The 18393-nt window shown below is 42.0% G+C and overlaps 1 protein-coding gene across 1 annotated transcript in view; it reads left to right on the top strand.

The window, feature by feature from the left end:
- Window positions 1-18393, top strand: part of macrod2 (mono-ADP ribosylhydrolase 2) — a 413397-nt gene that overhangs the window by 117931 nt on the left and 277073 nt on the right. Inside the window, exon 4 of the mRNA XM_085297273.1 lies at window positions 1076-1105. Within this exon, the coding sequence (XP_085153399.1) occupies window positions 1076-1105 (30 nt within the window). The remainder of the gene's footprint in view (window positions 1-1075; window positions 1106-18393) is intronic.

The raw sequence follows: 18393 nt of genomic DNA, 5'->3' as shown, positions 1-18393 counted from the left end.
TTTCCACTCGTCAGCTTCTTTAAAATGTCCATGTTCAACTACCTTAGTGTGTTTGATTAGGGTTGTTGTTATGTTGTTGGTTCCCCTGTGGTTTACTTTGGGGAACTTCAATTGCAGTGAAAGGCTTCCACACTGATGACATGTTAGCACATAGCTGTGAGTGTACGTGACTATTTGCCTGTGCTGCTGCGTGCTTTTTTCACATGCATGAAAGGGATGGACTCGTATTTCAACTTATGGCAGGTCGGTCACTGGTCCGGTCAAAGAATGCTGGAAATGAGCTCAACCTGGTTATTGTCCGGTTGATTGTTGCATCACTATTAAAACTGATACCTTGTCCTAGTGATAGAAATTTATTTTTGTTTATTATTTTTGCAATAGTGTGAAACTCTAGGCCAAGGTTATATTTCATATACTGCACAGTTACCTACAGCATACTGTTAGTGTTGATTACAGTGGACACACATAGTAGAAACAGTTTATTGCTTGCAAATATATCTTCCAGTAGTACCATAATTTCTTACCGTGTCTCCATCAATTTGTGTGACATGTTCCCCAGAGAGATGAACAGACCCTGCAAAGCCATGACAATATCTGGATTTCACTGTTGCACAGTAGTATACAACTGTCTCAGACTGCACACTACTCTTAATTGCTTTTAATGAATCGCATGTCTTATTGAGCACAACCGCTGTGATTTTGCCAAAGAAAATCCGCCGACGAGTGTATATTGAGTAGCTGCTGACTGAATCACACATTTGTTGCCAAGTTGCTAATTTGATATTTAAAGAAAAAAAAAACTGCCTCACACATTGATCATTTTTGTCAACTGGAGATTTGATAAACAAACTGTTGGATGACATTCATGTTATATTTGCTAGACGGAGCTATTGAAATGTGTCATTATAGGCTTTTCCTTTCAAAGCCATACAAAAATCTGTAAAATAACTGTTATTATTCGAGCCAGTTTCAGGCTCGTCACGCTGTGATCTCCTGTGCTGTTGAATTATCCATATTTATGTATGTTTTTTACATTTATTTTTACTAAATGCACTTTTTTTCCTTCTCTTTTCAGCAAACTCCAGTCTTCTGGGAGGAGGCGGAGGTGAGTGAACGCTTTTGTTTTTCACTATCGCGTCCCATTGATTGCTCCTATGGTAAAGCAATTAAAGTTGCACTTATCAGATCAGGCATTCAGCCCATCTGTTTCATTGAGTTCATGGCAGATTTCAGTGTCTACTTCAAGTGTCTGTGTTAAATGCGGCTGAATGTAAGGCCAAAATATTAGAGCGTGGTACAGAGCAACCTTGCGCTGTACCACACTGAGAGATGGTCATTACTTTAGCAGCCTGCCGAAGGACATTATCATCAAGGCAATGCTGGAAATCTGAGGCAGCCGATTGTGGTGTGGGAACAATGGTTAGGGAGTGGAATGCTACCGCCCAATCACACGGTTCTTCCTTTGTAAAATTTGACTTATGCAGTGACATGATTGAAATAATCATTCTTTACTGCAGTGAGATGAGGTTTTGGGTAAAATGCACCAAGTTACACTGTTAATTTTTAGTCCCCAGGGAAATTTTTCATATGTAGGGATGGTATGACAATGAAATAAGGTCACTGCTTCAGACTTATATGTTTATCCAGCCACATTAACAGCCTTCAGTTGTATAGTCGGATCACGACTATGACAGTCTGCCTTAGCAGAACTATCTGTCTGATATAACTAATCAAAATACGTATTATAGATAAATTCTTCCCTGTGTTGTGTTTTATGAAGGTCTCTATCACAGCAAACATTTTATTTCTTACGCCACATTTTAATGCAACCATCAAACAGCATCTTCACTGTATCGTATATTGCCATTTTTCCCAATGTGTAGGTTTTTATAGCCTGTATCATTTCATTCCTGTGTTTTCTTTAGTGAGAAAAATGCAGTATTGTGGATGGTTGGTTCATCTGCTTTCTTTCTGGGCAAAACTATATAGGTTTTATAATTTTGTGTACCAAAAAGAAAGGCACATGCTGCACCTTGTGATTACGATGCTTCTGCATTTATTCAGTCATTAGGGTTTACCACCTGGCAAAGATGGCTCATCAGAAGCAAAGGACGGGCAAAAAGGAAGATCAAAGCCACTCAACGGTTATATGCTCTGTGCACATGGTGTCCATTAGAGTGTACATTGAGCTGTTGAAATCTTATTCGCATTTAATCATGCAGCTTGGAGTGGCCCTTATCTCGTCTGATACATTTTTAAGACTGCAAACTTGCCGTGTAGAATCTCAATCCATCAGCAGCATGAAGAGGCCCTCAGCGCACAGCCATCTTAGGAATTTCTGTGATTGAGATCAGAGGGTCACAAACATGCTTCTCCATAACCAAGCCAGACCCTGTAAAGCAGGTATACTGTCCGCCTGAATGGTGTCTGTCTCCGCTGCGACTCGCGCTATCGATTTGCCGTGTCCAAAGAAACACAAGAAGCAATTCTCTTTGCTATTACATTTTCATTATTGTTATTTTGTGCCAGATTACCTTTTTACAGTTCTTTAAATCCCGGCCTTGGTGATTGATCCAGTTTCTATTTCAACTAATAATAGCTCTGAGGATATTACAGATTGCTCTGTTTCATAACAGCAGCAGCGAAAAACGGAGGCGAATTGGAGGCTGTCAACATGAGAACGTGAGATCTTATGTGTCAGTTAATGTTGTACTTTGCAAGAAAACATTTTAGCTGATTGTAACCTGCAGCTGCGCTTATTAACTCCAGAGGAATTTCTAATTGTAGCAAGTGCCATTTTTTTGAGAGCAAAGCCTCTTTTCATTCCTAATTGACTTCCAGCGATGCTATTCCTAAGTTACTGGCACAGGATACGAGGTCGGTTAACTCAAAAATGACCATGAGGTGAACAACATGTATGTCATACGTCCTTTATGTGTATTTTTAAGAAGAGTAAAGGAAGAAGCCAATTTCCACTTTGCCACAATTTGCCACAGCGGGTAGTCTTTCTGTTCTTCTTTTTTTTTGGCCGTGGTAAACAACGATGACTATAACTAGAGAAAGATTACTATTATCTACCAGGGAGCTGAAATTGTTATTTTGCCCCTAAAACAAAGCACTACACCGTTTGTCTTTTATCTGCATGAGGCCAAGAGGGGTTTTATCTTCCAGTGTCTTTATCACTCGAAGGTGTCTGCTAAACCTGCAAAACTGTTCTCTCTGTTGTCACCCTGCTCTCCCTCTCCACCTCTATCTGCGGTTTGGCATGTGAAGACTTCCTGCCTGGTGGCGGCGAGGATCGATGTGGAGAGGAGATGTGCTCTCATATAGGGTCCTCCTTATCTCCCAGCTGTCTTCTCGGGGCTCTGCAGAGGGGTAGCTTCACAACAGGATGATCCATCATGCTGGCCTCACACACCTGAGCCATGTGTAACTCTTAACAGTTCGGGAAGTAGGACTCTGAACAGCTCAGGAAAACTGGACATAGGCTTTACTTTATTTAAGTTAGTTTACCACCTAGGTGTACTTTGAGCACCCCTGGCTTTGCATGGTCTCTGTTATTTGGTCTCGTTTAGACGTCTTTTCACAGAAAAAGGTTTTACTTCTCTAGAATGCATCAGTTATTCAAGCGTGGCATGTGGTCACAGCAAAACAGAAACAGAGTTTTGCTGGTGATTGTTTTGTCGCAGTCAGAGTAATGTGAAAAGATGGAAATAAATGACAACAAAGCTCTTTCTGAGCCTTTTTCAATGCACAGGAACGCTGCATTATATTTCTTGCAATAGTTATACAGAGAAACGATTCATAAGAAAAGATTCTTACGCCCTGATGCTCTATTAAATCCTTAGAAATCACTGATGGGAATTTTCTCTGGGTTATGCCTCTTCAGTATTATGTACGCAATGGGGTTAACCAAAATAGCACTGTTATCTGCTTTAGACATGTTGGTCTCACTGGGATTTCAAACATACATAGAGGGAAATAACAATGATCTCTGATAATAGCATCCCAAATAGGGCCTCTGTGAATAGAGGGTAATTATGAATGGTACCAGGTTGCTCTTGTGATGTGTGTCACAGCATGGCTGGATGCTGGATGCTGTCCCAAAAGAATAGACCTAATGTAAACATCACATTGCCTATTTTGCCTTCCCCGTCCCTTTGTCTTTTTTTTATCCACACACACACAAACACAAGCATTCAAGTGCAAACAGGGCTATGCAATGATACCATGAAGCCCTGTGTAGCTGGAGCGGGGGAGCTTCACTTGCCTTTGATGTCTCCATCCAGGAGGGGAATTTGCTCATTAGCATTCTAACCAGAACCATTGCCCTTTTAGCACTAGGCTTTAACTAGACCACCCAAACAAATCGTTCTTCTCAGGTTGGACCTCCTTTCTGTGCTCCAGTCAAGCAGTGGGTCACTGGCATGGCTTGTGTGTGTCTTGGCTTGGGCTAATTCAGCCACGACTGTGGTCACTCTCTCAACCCGTCCAGAATGACACAAAGATTCTTTAAAACAGGGCTAATAACATTAAAAAAGTCTGCATTTTAAGTGAGCCCTAAAACAAATATATATCAATGTCGACGTGGTTATCGACGATGCCTGCGCTACTCGTTACGCAAGAGCCGCGGGCCTTTAGCACTCTTCCTATCCTAAACGCTGGCATGAGTCATGGCAGGTATTAACACATTATAATAGATGAGAATAATTATGTTTGCTGTTGTGGTGGTGCTTACGTCCTTTGTCCTCTTCTGCAACTAAACATGTCATGGGATGCAGGCTCCCGAAGATATGACAAGGCAATCGCTTCTGCCTCTCCTCAGATGTGAAATGATGTGAAAACGCCTGCATGACGACCGCGCTTTACAAACACAGTTAACAGACGCAAAACAAAATGTTCCGAGCTCTGGCCTTTAAGTGAAATATGAGAAAAGATTGCTCATGGTGAAATTATCCGATCAGAAGCGCAGAGCATCATCATCAATACGGATGCACCAGCACTATGCTGTAAATGCAAGGCTGGCCATTATCGCAACACAACGGTTAAAAAAGACAAAACACGTGTTCAGTTTTAAGACATGTTTGAATAATCCTTTGCTGAGATTCCTAAGTGCTCCACTGTGCTTATCTTTATCTCCATTCTTTATGCAAAGAGCTCTGTTTTCTTTTCCTGTCACCTCCAGGTGAACCATTATCCTCTGTCTGGCTCTTACCCGGGGCTTGTTTATTGAGTCGATTGGAGGGGACCATGTAGGGCGCTGTGCGGTTGCAGGGGGAGGGGTATAGGTCGAGATATAGGGTGGTGTTGGGTGACGGTTTGGGCGAGATGACTTTCTGTCCCTTACACAGCTCCCTGGAAGCCCCCAGACTAATCGCTCAAAGATGACGTATTATTCTCATAACTCAAAGATTACACACTATGCTTGACTGATGGTCCTCAGTTCACAGATGGTAGTAACAGCCATTAGCATAACTTATGAGAGAGATAGCGTATTTCCCCATGGAGTAACCTAAATAATGTAAAATGATAAATTGAATGCAAAGATTCCTCAGTCAGTGGGGCACCCTTGGGATTTACTTATCTCCTCATATTTAGAGAAGAGTTAGTTACACTCTGATCTAGGCCTGCCCTGTATTCGTGCTGCAATATTCCATGTTCTTTTTTAAGCGTGTTCAAAACAGCAGTGATGTACTGTAACTGTATACTGTAGCACTCAGCAATTCTCTCTCTTTATCCGTGTAATTCAGTGACAGCAGCTCAGTAGGCTTGGGTCAGGACATGTGCATGCAAGTATGGGAGTGCCCTCTCACACTGGTTTTAGCCAGTCAGGCTGATTTGAATAATTGAATTAAAAAATATATTTGAATTGGCCCCATTCTTGCATAAGCAAGGAAAGTCATTTTGTAAATTGCACTTACTTAGTGAAATTATAAAGCAACTTAACTCTACAAATCTCAAGTGTAGTGAACTTTTAAGTGAGTGTATGCATTAAAACTGCACTGTGTGCTACCATTGAAGTGTTTCCTTGCCTTTATTAAATGTGTAGCACAGTGTAATGCAGGGGTTATATGCTATAAAGCCAGAACAATCTCCTCGTCTTACTGGAATCTAGATCCGTTTCCTTTTTTTTAAAATCAAAAGTGCTTTTAGTGTCTTGCAGCAAGATGATGAATTATTTGTGTTGTTTGCAACTGCATCTTCACCTAAAGCGTCTCAGCGCGTCAGTCATCATATTGAGTAATTATTGCGTGAGAAGCGTCCTCATGCCGCCAGATCATTTATGACAGAGGTGCTGTGATTTAGAGGGCGTTCCAGTGAAAGTAACAGGACAAGGTTATCTGCTGGACTGCAGTTTGCGATACCCAAATAGTGGTGAAGATAACATTGCCTTGTGAAAGCTTTCGCGTGCCATTTCTGTCTTCCCATGCCACCGCAGAGAACAGCCACGATGAACAACCCCCTCTCTTGCTCCTCATCCTCCAATCAGCAATGATGGATGGACTAATTGATGCAGAGTGATTGGGCCATTTATTTTATCCTACAACAGTGGGTTCCATATTTAGGATTAGCGCTGCATTATAATGGGAAGGGAAGAAGAAATGGCCGGCGAGCGAATGAATCCGAGGGGGGTAAAGAGGGACACTCTGAGGAACAGTTATAAAAAATGTAGAGACAAAAAGAGGAAGAGAGAAAACACTCATGCAGCTGTTACGAGCAGCGTTAACAGGACTGGTTAGTTGTGTAATGCTAAGCTTATGAGGCATAAGGGAGTGCTCCAGAGAGTTTATGGTGTGGTCAGTATCCACGAATAAGAGCGGGTGAGAGGGGCATATAGTTTCCACGTGTCCCGGTATCCCTCGCTCAGCCTATGAATCATTCATCTCTGTCCCCATGTATAAATCAAGCTGCCCGCTGTTGCCTGCGGCAGTCATGTCATTAGCTCGTTGATGGCATCGCTTGATCTCTGGCACTGCAGTGCAGGTGAGGGAAGGGGTCTAACTTTAAACAGCACACATAGCAGAAACATATCAAACTTTGTAGAGCTTTTGCTGGTGGCTGTGGTATAGTGAGCTTTATGGAGCTGTAAAGAAGCATGTTTCCTATGCATGTTTTCTTGAAACTGCTCTCACATCTGCCATCGGGGTGTAAAAATGATCTTTCAACACTGTAATTTGAATGTGCTTTTTGAGAGCACAAGGTTACTACAAGTCTGACTTTGCTGGCCTTTGAGAGTAAAGCAGAGAGAAAATTAGGTGTCTATGATGGAGACTTACACCAGAGGTTCTCTAAAACATGATCACCTATTTTCTATGTCATTTTCAGGCTGATCCAGAGTCTTACGTGGCCTTTTGCCACTAAAGAGTCATTTGAGGTGAAGAGCTTTACTTCTCTAGAATCTCGTCCATCGCCTATTGAGCGAGAAGACTGAGAAACCCCGGAGCCTTATCGGTTTTAAATGCTAGCTCTGCCAGCCACAGAGTGCTGTTACACTTTGACTTACAATCATGGCAAAGTACAAAGTGCATAAAATGCATATAAGCAGTCCTCGCTTTTTTGAACAGTTGTGGTACATACCTTTTGGCGTCCACCTTTCTTTGCTATTGCACACATTTGAATGCTCCTACCTCTGAATCATTTTGTTGCAAATAAATATATGTGATATTACAGTCAGGGCCTCTGCTTCCCTCAGGGTTGCTGTTCTAAACATATTGGAACTGCTTGTTTTACTTCATGTTTCACCCTTGCAGCGTCTCTCTCTGCGTTTTGTGCTCTCTTGCTGTCTCTGAAAGGAGAGATATTTTGCACTCCCACAACATGTAGATTTCAGCTTCTCGGTAATTCACTTGCTTTTGTACAATAATGGATATTCAACCTCGTTTAAGAATCGTCCACCTTATTCTGTCGCCCCTCATTGAACACAACGTGAGAATATCTCCACAGGGCTCAAGGAGCAGGCAAGAAAGTGTCAATTTAGTTCTCTTCCACACTGCATCACACATGACCTCCCCACGTACCCCAAACGTCCCTTTTGTTCACCAGCATTTCTGGGTCACTTGTTAAGATTTTAGACAACTCAGTGCATTGCCAACCACAGTGTCAGAGCACATTTGTATCGTGCACGGGCTTTATAGTGGCCGTTTTGGGGGTGGATCCTGCACAAAATTAAAGGTGCTGTCTGTTTTTGCATACATGTGTCTGTGTGTATTACATATATGCCTCCTATTAACTGTGCACTGTCATGACAGTGGCTGTGAGTCTAAGTGGTACTATGGAAGCATTTGCTTGCATGATGGTATGTCTGTGTGCCTGCCTGAATTTAAACGCCAGTGTGCTTGTGTGTGTGTGTGTGTGTGTGTTGTGTGTGTGTGATCCTTACTCTGGCATAACTGGATGCTGAGTTGTCTTGTCAGTTGACTCAGTGGTCAGTTTTGGTCCTGCTGCCCCCAGCAACGCACTGTGGAGTGATGAGATCTGACAGACGGGAACAGTTCTTAGCAGGGCACTACCCCATCCCATAGTCCCGCCAATCATGGCAAGGCTATTACAAGGACATCAAGAGCTTAGACACACGCTCACAAGTGATTCAGCACTGGCTGACATGCCAATATACCAATCATATGAAACCCTGTCATTTTTGAAAACATTTACCCAGGATTGCATCCTGAGAAATATTTTGTTCCAATAACACAGAAGGGACAAAAGGGAAATAGATAGTCTGAAATATACGTTCAGGTATTTAAAAAAATCAGCCAAACACTGAGGCTCACTATAATATTAAAAAAGGTAAAAAATGAATTTGTGATGACTTTCTTTTAAAGTTTAACAATTAATGTTCTTAACATGGTGGTTCAATTTATTTCCTGTACCCTTTATACTCTTTATATTGTATTTTTACTCTGCCTTTAAGCAGAGCCATTAGCTAACTCTCGAATAAGCTCACTCCTTGAGCCAGCCACAGTGAGCAGAATGATCTGTTTTAACTAAATGCTTAATTTAGCACATACTACACAGATTATTTAATAAAGTCAGCATGCTACCGGTGTGGCCCTGAAGTGGTCTGTGGTATAATTCTCCTTCAGCTTCCAGTTGCTGTTATTAACATGAGACCACACAATACTGATGGGAGGGAACCAAATAGGTGTGGTAGCTGGTACAATTACTAATCTGCATTCTGTGATGTTAATGTGCCATGTACTATTCTGCTATGTTAACTGTTGTTAGCTGCTGGACCAATTCCGTATGGGCTGATTTAGCAAAACGCACACGTGCAAACTGCACGTAGCCAAGGTTTGCATTTTGCCCCACAAATAAACATCCAAAGGCCTGACTGCTCCTGACTATAAAAGTGTACAGTTAGATTAAGGTGGTATATAGATATAAATCCATACACTGCACTGATAAAAATCGCAGCGGGAGTATTTAGGTGAGAATATCTAAATTCTGGCTGGTGGCTGATTAGTGGCACTGTTTTTTTTACGCTATCTGTGCAGAAATTGACCCGCTACAGCCTCATGCCAACTAGTAACAAACTGTCAAGCTTTCTGCATCTCTCATGGGGCAGCCTAGTTAGCTGTGTCTGACAGGCCTCTTGCCTACAAGAAAGGTTTGAGTCCAGGGAGGGCAGAGCAAGCTCCAGAGGAAAACTGTCATCTTTTTTTTCAGACCACAGGGAAGAAGAGGAGTTTCTCTCTCCCTTCTTCTCTCTGTCTCTCTCTTTTTCACCCTCCCATCCTTCCCTCTGTATCAGCCTGTTCCCCTGGTGAAGATCTTCACTTTCCCACTGCCTGTTATGCTCCTCTTAGCCTGACTGTGCAGAATAAACAGATGGGTGTCAGAGGATGAAACACCAAGCTTCCCCGAGGAGCAGGGCCCACCGTTTTTTTAACCCACTCGCAGTTTTCTCCTGCAGGGCCGCAGCAGCCATCCCAGTATGCTAGCTGAGAGTGACACCAGGACAGGCAGTTAGACTGAGGTGAAAGACGCTCCATGTGTCCTTCTTAAGGGAAAGATGAGCGTTTATACCACGGGGATGATGCCCGCCACTCCACCTAATCCTCTTTTCCCAGACACTTCATTATCACCTGCATTCTGCAGCCACAGTATGTGTGTGCTGGCAGATCTCTGAGGAAAGCTACAGAAGCTCGCGTAAAAGTGCAGTGTGAGGAAGGAGCACTGAAAAAGCGAGAGAAAGATGAGGAGGATGGCGGTATGAAGAATGACAGTGGATACGCAGAGTAAAAGGTGTGGTGGAGGTGGAGAACAGATGTCAGACATAGTGGGTGGTAGTGAGAGGTAAACAGTCGGCTTAATGTCTTCTCATTTTCTCTCCACATATATCCATATATATATGTATATGTATATATTTTTTCCCCCTCATTTCAGAAGCCGGCAGGATGCCAAACTGTCACCCCATCAAACACATCACTTTATCAATTAAAGTGAATAAACCATTAGTGGATTTAGCTAAACAGCTAATTAATAAGCATTTTTGTAGGGTTTAAAATTGACAAATTACATAAAAGTAACAAATTGAACTAAACGATCACATGTATTCTAGGAGAAGATGTTAGATAGGACTTGATTTTTCAATGTATACAGACCAATTAATACCAGTATATTTGTTGTTTTCTGTGTCGGGCATGAGCAGAGACGTCTGCTGGGAAGAAGATTAATTTCTGAGTGGGAGAGTGCAGCAAAGCTATTTGAGCCCACTGAAACATGTTGGCTCTCTACTGTGAGACTCGCATTAGCACATGCCATAATTGATGGAGGAGCATACTTAGCAGTAATAATGGGCATGGGCTTTATAGGGGGTGGTATCAAGACATTATTTTCAGAAAGCTCTAATTAAGCTTTTTTGCTGTGGCTTTGGTGCAGCAGCGACTGTCCAATGTCATCGGGAATGCTTTCTCTGATAAACACGCCGCTTGCCAATCGGTTTGTTCTGGGCCTCCAATGTGCAGGGAAAATAAACAAGTTCATCAAACAGTGCGAGACAGCGCTCCTCTCCACTGACTCTAGTCCTGGCCCTGATGAAACGGCAATCAGCTCAGTGCCATTGGGAGCCATTGTGTTTACAGTCAGTGGGTGGATAGACTGCTGCTAGCTGGGGGAGATTAGACCTTTGAGACCAGCTGGGACATTCCCACCACCGTGCAACTCCACCTGTGAAATTGCAAACGAGACCACGTCCCTCCCCTCGACCTCCGTGGCTGGTTGAGTGATCAGCACGACACTGACACTTTGCGAGGTTGGTCACTCAAATTAAAGTGAGACCCGGTGTACACGAGAGCGTGTGACTGTTTTGATGGTGGTGGCGCATGAAAGCAGACACAGCTGTAGGTCAAGATGTGGGTGGGAAGCGACACAGTTGACTTTGATGTCACTTCTCCAACCACTCACCTCCCTGGAACGTTTCTTCCCGACTCAGATTGAAGATTCACTCTTCAAAATTTCCTGCCGCCGTCTTTAAAATAATGAGCGAAAGTTATCACGGTGTCGCCGTTTTTTCGCAGGCCGCGTTCTACATAAACAGGGTAAACCTGAAGGAAATCCAGCAGGATAGAGGGTAGATGTGAGCCTCAGCTGACAGCCCCTGGAACGTGTTTCTCCCCCTTGGTGGGGCAGCGTAGAAAACCTCACCAAGCGTGACAATAACAGAATGCCAAAACACGGATTGGGCCAAATGAGCTGTGAATGCAAACAAAGTAGCGAATTTGTTCTGTGGCATTTGGGGTGGACACGTGTCCCCTCAGCATGTTAAATACTGCACCCAGTCTAACTGACAGACAGGAAGGCGGTGAAAAATGAAGAATAATTAAGGAAAGATGGAGGAAGAGACAGAAAATGAAGAAAGGCAAACAAAGCAGCAGTGATAAAGCCATGTCTCACACGGTTATTGATGTATATATATATACGTTCTTATTCTAGGATTGCTGCGTTTCTGCAGCTATGCTGTTTCTTTGGATCCCACCAGAGATTTGTCATGCCTTATGGTAAATTTACTGAAGCATAAGCTGAAGCGCTGGAGTACTTGTTCTGTTTTGTTATCCACTGAGAATTTCTTGGTCTGTATATGACTTCATATTACCTGTAATTTGTGTCTGGCTTACGTTCGGATGCTTCTTTGTGCTTTATGTGTAAAAAATACGCACACACACACACTGACTCTATAATCCTGAGTCTGGCTCAGCTGTTAAATGTTTTATTTACTGAGCCTTGATGAGATAAGAGCCGGGTGTTTTGGAATGTCTGTCTGAGGACATCTCTGTGTGTGTACGCTTCTTTTAAGTGCTGATTGGTCATTTGGCATCCGTCCCTCAACACCAAAATGGACTCTTGGAGCAACTCATGAAGGCTATAAACATAAGCAGCTGATAGCGGGGCTATCTGAAAGAGGGGGGAGAAAAATAATAATCTTGATAATACACATTTATTTTGAATCGTTCTGCGGGGATATTCAACAAATGCATTTTAGACTTTTAAGGGTGTTGCTGATTAGCGAGGAGCTTAACGGTTTGTGGGGAGAGATTGTTGCATATATTTCAGTTTTTCAATCGCTCTCTCTTTCTACATGTAATACTGAGGCAGGCCAGTTAAGGAATCAAAAGAGCCTAACTGCACGGAAAATGGATCTGTGCTGGGTGGCTTGTTAATTCCCTGGTGTGCCTCCTGAGGTGAATCGCTGTCGATGCGGACGTTGTCTTTGATCATTCACAAAGCATGTCGTAGCAAGGTCTGCACAGGCACCCAACAGATGGTCATTAAATCGTGCGTTATATTTTACTGGAGCTTTTTTTACATTCCTGCAAGATCTCTGGGCTTTTATTGCTGCTGTTTAAGATGGCCAGCATGCTGATTGTAAACAAGCTGAGACTTTTTTTTTGCGAATATGCCAATAGAGCCAACAACAATGTGCATGCAGACCTTGCATAATTCTCACTCAGAACGTCCACTGCTTACAGAGACATAACCATTAGACAGGATTAGCCTTTAAATTTTTATTGATTATAGGATGTACTTTTAAAAAAAGTGTTTAAGGTGTAAATAGTGTAAAATGGTATGCGGCCTGCTCTGAAGAAGCTCACTGTTTTTAGATGCCAACAAACCCTAACAGAACCTTGCTCACCAGCTGAGCAATAATGATGACCTCTGAACTCCAGTCAGCTGTGCTTCAGCAGCTCGCCTAAGTGTCAGTAAGCATCACGGAGACAGTAATCCCTAATTACCTCTGTATGATTGGCTACTGACCAGAAATGGAAATCCACCTTAATGATGTATGTCATCTAGCTGGCATTTAAATTGCTGACTTCCACCAGCTACCGCAGTAAAGCGAGAAACAAATGTTCAAATCTCTTCAAGGTGACTCTGGTCTGGACCTGTGCATACAGAAGCAGAAAGCTTGAGAACGAAACTGCGAAACTATAGGAGGTAATGGAAAAAGAAAATGTTGATGAAGTTGTATGTAATGCAACTTAATCTGCAAACCTAGCCAGCGGTTTTGTGGTTTAGCAAGGCTTCACCGGTTACTGGATCCAACTTGGTGCTGCCTTTGTTTTTCATCGCGTTTCTTTAACACACGATATGCTGTATGTCTCAGCATGCACTATAAGAATGTTATGCAAAAGCAGATATTAGAATTAAATAATTCGGTGTTTAAAGTATCTGTTTTTGGCTTGCTGTAACTGTGGTTTATGCCCATCTGTTTATATTTTTGCACATCCACATTCAGATCCAAGTGCAACACCCTCCTTTAACCTGCTTGAGCTTGAATATATATTCATTTGCATTAAATGCAATTCTATTTCAGTTCAAACTGTTGCAAATGAACTCTTTTGAACACCCATGCAAACTCCTACATAAGCCCACGTTCTTTATTCATTATTTTGTCATGTGAATTTTGCTGCACCATATAGCCTTTCCAGATCTTTTCATATTAGCAGGCAAAATGAGGGACAAAGGCTATGTGTTATGTTAGTATGGAGGCCAAAGTTCCTGACAGGGCAATTTGCTGTCTTTTCTTTTTGGTGAGGGGAGACAATAGACAGCTGTAGGCTCATTCGGGTTCCCTGTGTGCTGCAGTGTGAAAGCAGCTTGGCTTTTTGCCCCTAGGGTCAGTGCAGGGATCTCAAACACCACGACTGATGAGCACTAATCGGGCCTCCTCGGCAAACACAAGCCTTTCTCTGTAACCTTCAAGCCGTGAAACACAATTTCCAGAGGCAGCGGGGAGTCCGGGGGACCACGAAGTCAACAAGCAAATTGGGGGAGTGGTTGCAGAGCACACACAACACACAGTCAGTACATCTGTTTTCAATATAGCAGCCTGATAAGACCCTGCTTTCAGAAGTAATCCGAATTAAAAATGTAACAACATTTATTTGCCTATATTTCACATTTTAATATAGAAGATGTTTGTGAAAACAACCTTGTTGTAAATAACTTTTTATGTTGTTTGACAATACTGATGTAACATTTATTGATCGTACCAATTAGCAGTTTATAAAAGTGGTTGCTACATAGGATGAACGGTCTCATGAGATCCGGTGCACCAGACCTATAATGAATTATAAATCTAATTTTAGTTCCCCAATGTTTTTATATTTATAATTCATCCCTCCGGTAATGTTGAAGCTGTGCTTGTGTTCGAGCTTTATTGCGATACTTTATCTTATACATTGACACATCTGCTGGTTGTCTATGTAAATAAGAGCAGACAGACTTAAGAAACTAATAAAAAAGTCTTGTAAATAACATAAACTAAAACACCCAAAAGGATCATTACATTGTAATTTGAAAACATGCAATAATACTTGCATATTTATTGACCTTCCTTTGAAGAAGCATTAATTTGAAGTGTTTCATCTTTTACATATGAACTGTTTTGATGACAGCGTAGCGTTGACCTCCTTATTTGACAGATGTAACCACCCATACACGAGCAGCATTCCTTTCATTGCAGCAACGACTGGAGCTGATTAAAGAATTGAAATGGTCCATTTAACCCCTAACACAGGCAAGACCTACCTGTGTGATGGTACCATTACTTTGCAGTAATTCCTGCAGGCGGCAGCTTGAATTGATCCCCCCTCAGCCATCAGGAAGTTTTAGTGCTGCTATGTGTGTGCTCAAAGCCCAGTTTAATAAAGCTAGCTGGTCATGAGCAGTTAAACCAGAGGAGAACAATAAATAAACAGACTCGCTCTGTCCTCATCTACTCTACCACCACTTTCTTCTGCACCACTTCAGCCACATGGCGTAAGTGCTGCATGCAGAGAGGTCAGCATGTGGGCATGGCTGGCTTCTATCTGGGTCCGGCACTGACCCTCTTAGTGCCATTATTAGACCAGCACATCTGGGTGAGGGTTTTATTATATATTTATAATATATAATATAATATATTATGTATATATAATATAATATGTATATATATATATATGTATGTATGTATGTATATATATATGTGCGTGTATGTATGTATGTATGTGTATATATATATATATATATATATATAGTAAACTCTAAATAGTGTACTTTATGGGAAATCAGTGTTTTTATTATGTATAAACATGGTGATAGGAATGTGTTATGAGACTGCTGCCACAACACAGGCCATCGGTGGGGCAGATTGATGTTGAGGGGCCTGGCCGATGGAGATAGAGTTTATCTGCTGCAGTCTGGGATATGAAATCTAATCACATGAGTGCCAGGTGAGGAAGAGCAGCCGCAGATGAGCCACTAACGCACACCATCACACTTGTATTCAACAAATGGCAAGGAATTTCTCTCTGCTGGGTTGAGACAGGCGATAAGCTTCAGACAAGAACGCTCTCGCTCCACAGATCTGTCTCTCAGAGGAAGAGGAAGTGAATGAAAGAGGATGGCATTAGAGAGAGAAGAGGGAAAAAAGGTTAGCTATGGAAAACGTAAAAAAAAATCCCGAAAAAACTCTCAAAATACCCGGCAGCCAAAAATAACATACCACCTTGGCATATTTTTTGTTAATTGTACTCTTCACAATATGATCTGGTTTTTCTATTTTTGTTTGAGTGTAGTCAATAAAGGGCTTAAAATCAACAAGTTTACATTAATAATGGATTGTTGTTTCTCTCAATACATCCTCCAAACCCATATAAAGCCCTTTATACAAAAGCATTAAACCAAGCTTTACTCACAGCCCCAGGCTTCTGCGCCTAGGTGGTTTGTGTTGCACTCTTTACCTGCACTTCAGCTGTATTGATGCCACAGGTATGATTTCAGTGCTGTTTGAAGCTGCATCCACACAGAGAACGATTTGTTGTTCGTGCATTGCATTGAAGCTGAATCTGAGTGCCTAGGTATCCCTACAGTATATTTACTACCCTGTGACACACAGGCTTCTCGCATGACATCACGTTGCTCGAGAGTTGTCCACCATGTTGGATGTGACACAACCATTGATTCCCAGGGAAAAAGGTACATCCCCTGATTGGCTGATGAGTGGTTCCTGCAGGCTGTTGGCTATTGCTAGAGCCTGCAGCGCCAGAAACCTCTTTGGGCTTGCTTTGCTTGCTAGCAGATTGCTGTGATTGGCTGTAGTTTGCATGGAACATGCCAGCTTGTCTGCTAACAAGCAGGTTAGTGATTAGTAAAACTTGAGAAAGTGTGATACAAACCACAAACGGACAGTGTTCGCCTTCAAAGTAAAAGTTGCCTCAGCGCTGCATTTTAAAAGGTATCTTTGGTCACACTTTTTACAGTTTCATGGCCACTTGGAGAGCAGTTGGTAAGTGTTTGCAGACAAGTTGGCAATTTGCTGTTGACCAAAGCAGCTGTTTGGGGAATTTACCTTTTTATTTGTAATGATTGGTGTTTCTCAGGGGCTTACTGATTGATCTCAATGTCTGTGTGACTTGAGCTTTAGTCACCAGCAGTCCTGCACTGGGACCTACCTACTTCATGTTAACAGTGTTGATGAAGTTGATGAATGTTATTGACTTTTGATGTTGTTTGCTTGCCATGTTGCTGCTGATCTCTTCTGTTTGGATGCAGAGTAAGCTCTCCATAGTTTGAGCCACTTTTATATCATTTTTAAAAAATAGGACCCCTATTTCAACCTGTGTGTATGTTTTTTTTGTCTTGTTTTTTTTTTTTTATCTCCTGCATTCTTTCCTACATCTTTATATCAGGGCTCTTTGGTATCTTAACTTAGACACTCTTAAGTTACTGACTATAGCCCAAAGTCCCACATAAGACATAAAATATGCTTCTGTCTAAATGAATTGCTTGGATTTATGACATAAGGTGATATGAGTACCGTACATATACAAGTTTATGTTCTTCCATGAATATGCTTTCCCGTGTGTCTGCGTTTTTATGTATCCATCCATCCATTTATTTTCTACCACTTATCCAATTCATGGTTGCATTGGAGATGGAGGCTCTCCCAAGACATCACAGGGCAAGAGGTGGGGTACAGCCTGGACAGTTTGCCAGTCAACACATAGAGACAGATGACCATTTACGGTCACATTCACGCCCAAATTAGAATCACTGGTTATCTAACAAGCATTTCTTCACACTGTGGGAGGAACACAGAATAGCCTCAGCCGGTTGGTGGATTCGAACCCAGGACCTACCATTTGTTAAATTTGATAAAATGCCGTTTTCCTTTGAAGACTTCAATTCTTATTGCTACTAACTGCTATGTTGTGCAGGTAACAGACCAACACATGTCTCGAGTGGTACACATGGAGCTACCTGCTGCTCTAGTGAAGCTTCACCAGCATGTACTCAGTTTTAAACTTTGGTCTTTGTTTGGATTCTTAAATCTTTGAAACTTGGTTTATTTTTGAACATATAGTGTACCTGCACTTACAAGTTTGATAGTGAGCCCTGAAAGGAATCAGCAACTTGGTACTTTCTGTGTTTTACTTGGTGTAACAGGCAGGAAGTAAAATGCTTTTGAGTGAGGATCACACAGTGTGCTACACATGGCTATGGCACACTGCGCTGAGATTTTTACTGACTTTTATGTACCACATAATAAATACATTTTTTTTTAAATAAGACATATGTGGATATATGTGGTAAATGAAATAAACTCAATGTCAAGATCAGGAGAATCATGAGGGAAGGATTATTTTTCCATGTTATCTTTTCTCACATGTAGCACAGGGGGTGCAGATGCACTCTTCCTTGGTATTAGGAATGTATGTGAATAGTCAGCTAGATGATTAAACTCAGTGCCCTTGCTAGTCCACCTGAAACGCTCATAGGCGTAGGTTAAACAAATTATTCATATTTTAATAATGTACAACTCAAAGGATGTTATGTAGCCACCTGCCCTTGGTTGGGGCAGCAGCTCAGGCAGACGGCGGCACACACTATCTCTATCTATCTCTACGTCTC

Source organism: Mchenga conophoros, linkage group LG13 (assembly GCF_057382185.1).
Source record: "Mchenga conophoros isolate Kocher_MC1m ecotype Shallow Benthic linkage group LG13, M_conophoros_male_GT1.1, whole genome shotgun sequence".
Taxonomy (NCBI): domain Eukaryota; kingdom Metazoa; phylum Chordata; class Actinopteri; order Cichliformes; family Cichlidae; genus Mchenga; species Mchenga conophoros.
Note: the sequence above shows the minus strand (reverse complement) of the source record. Positions and strands in the feature narration are given on the sequence as shown.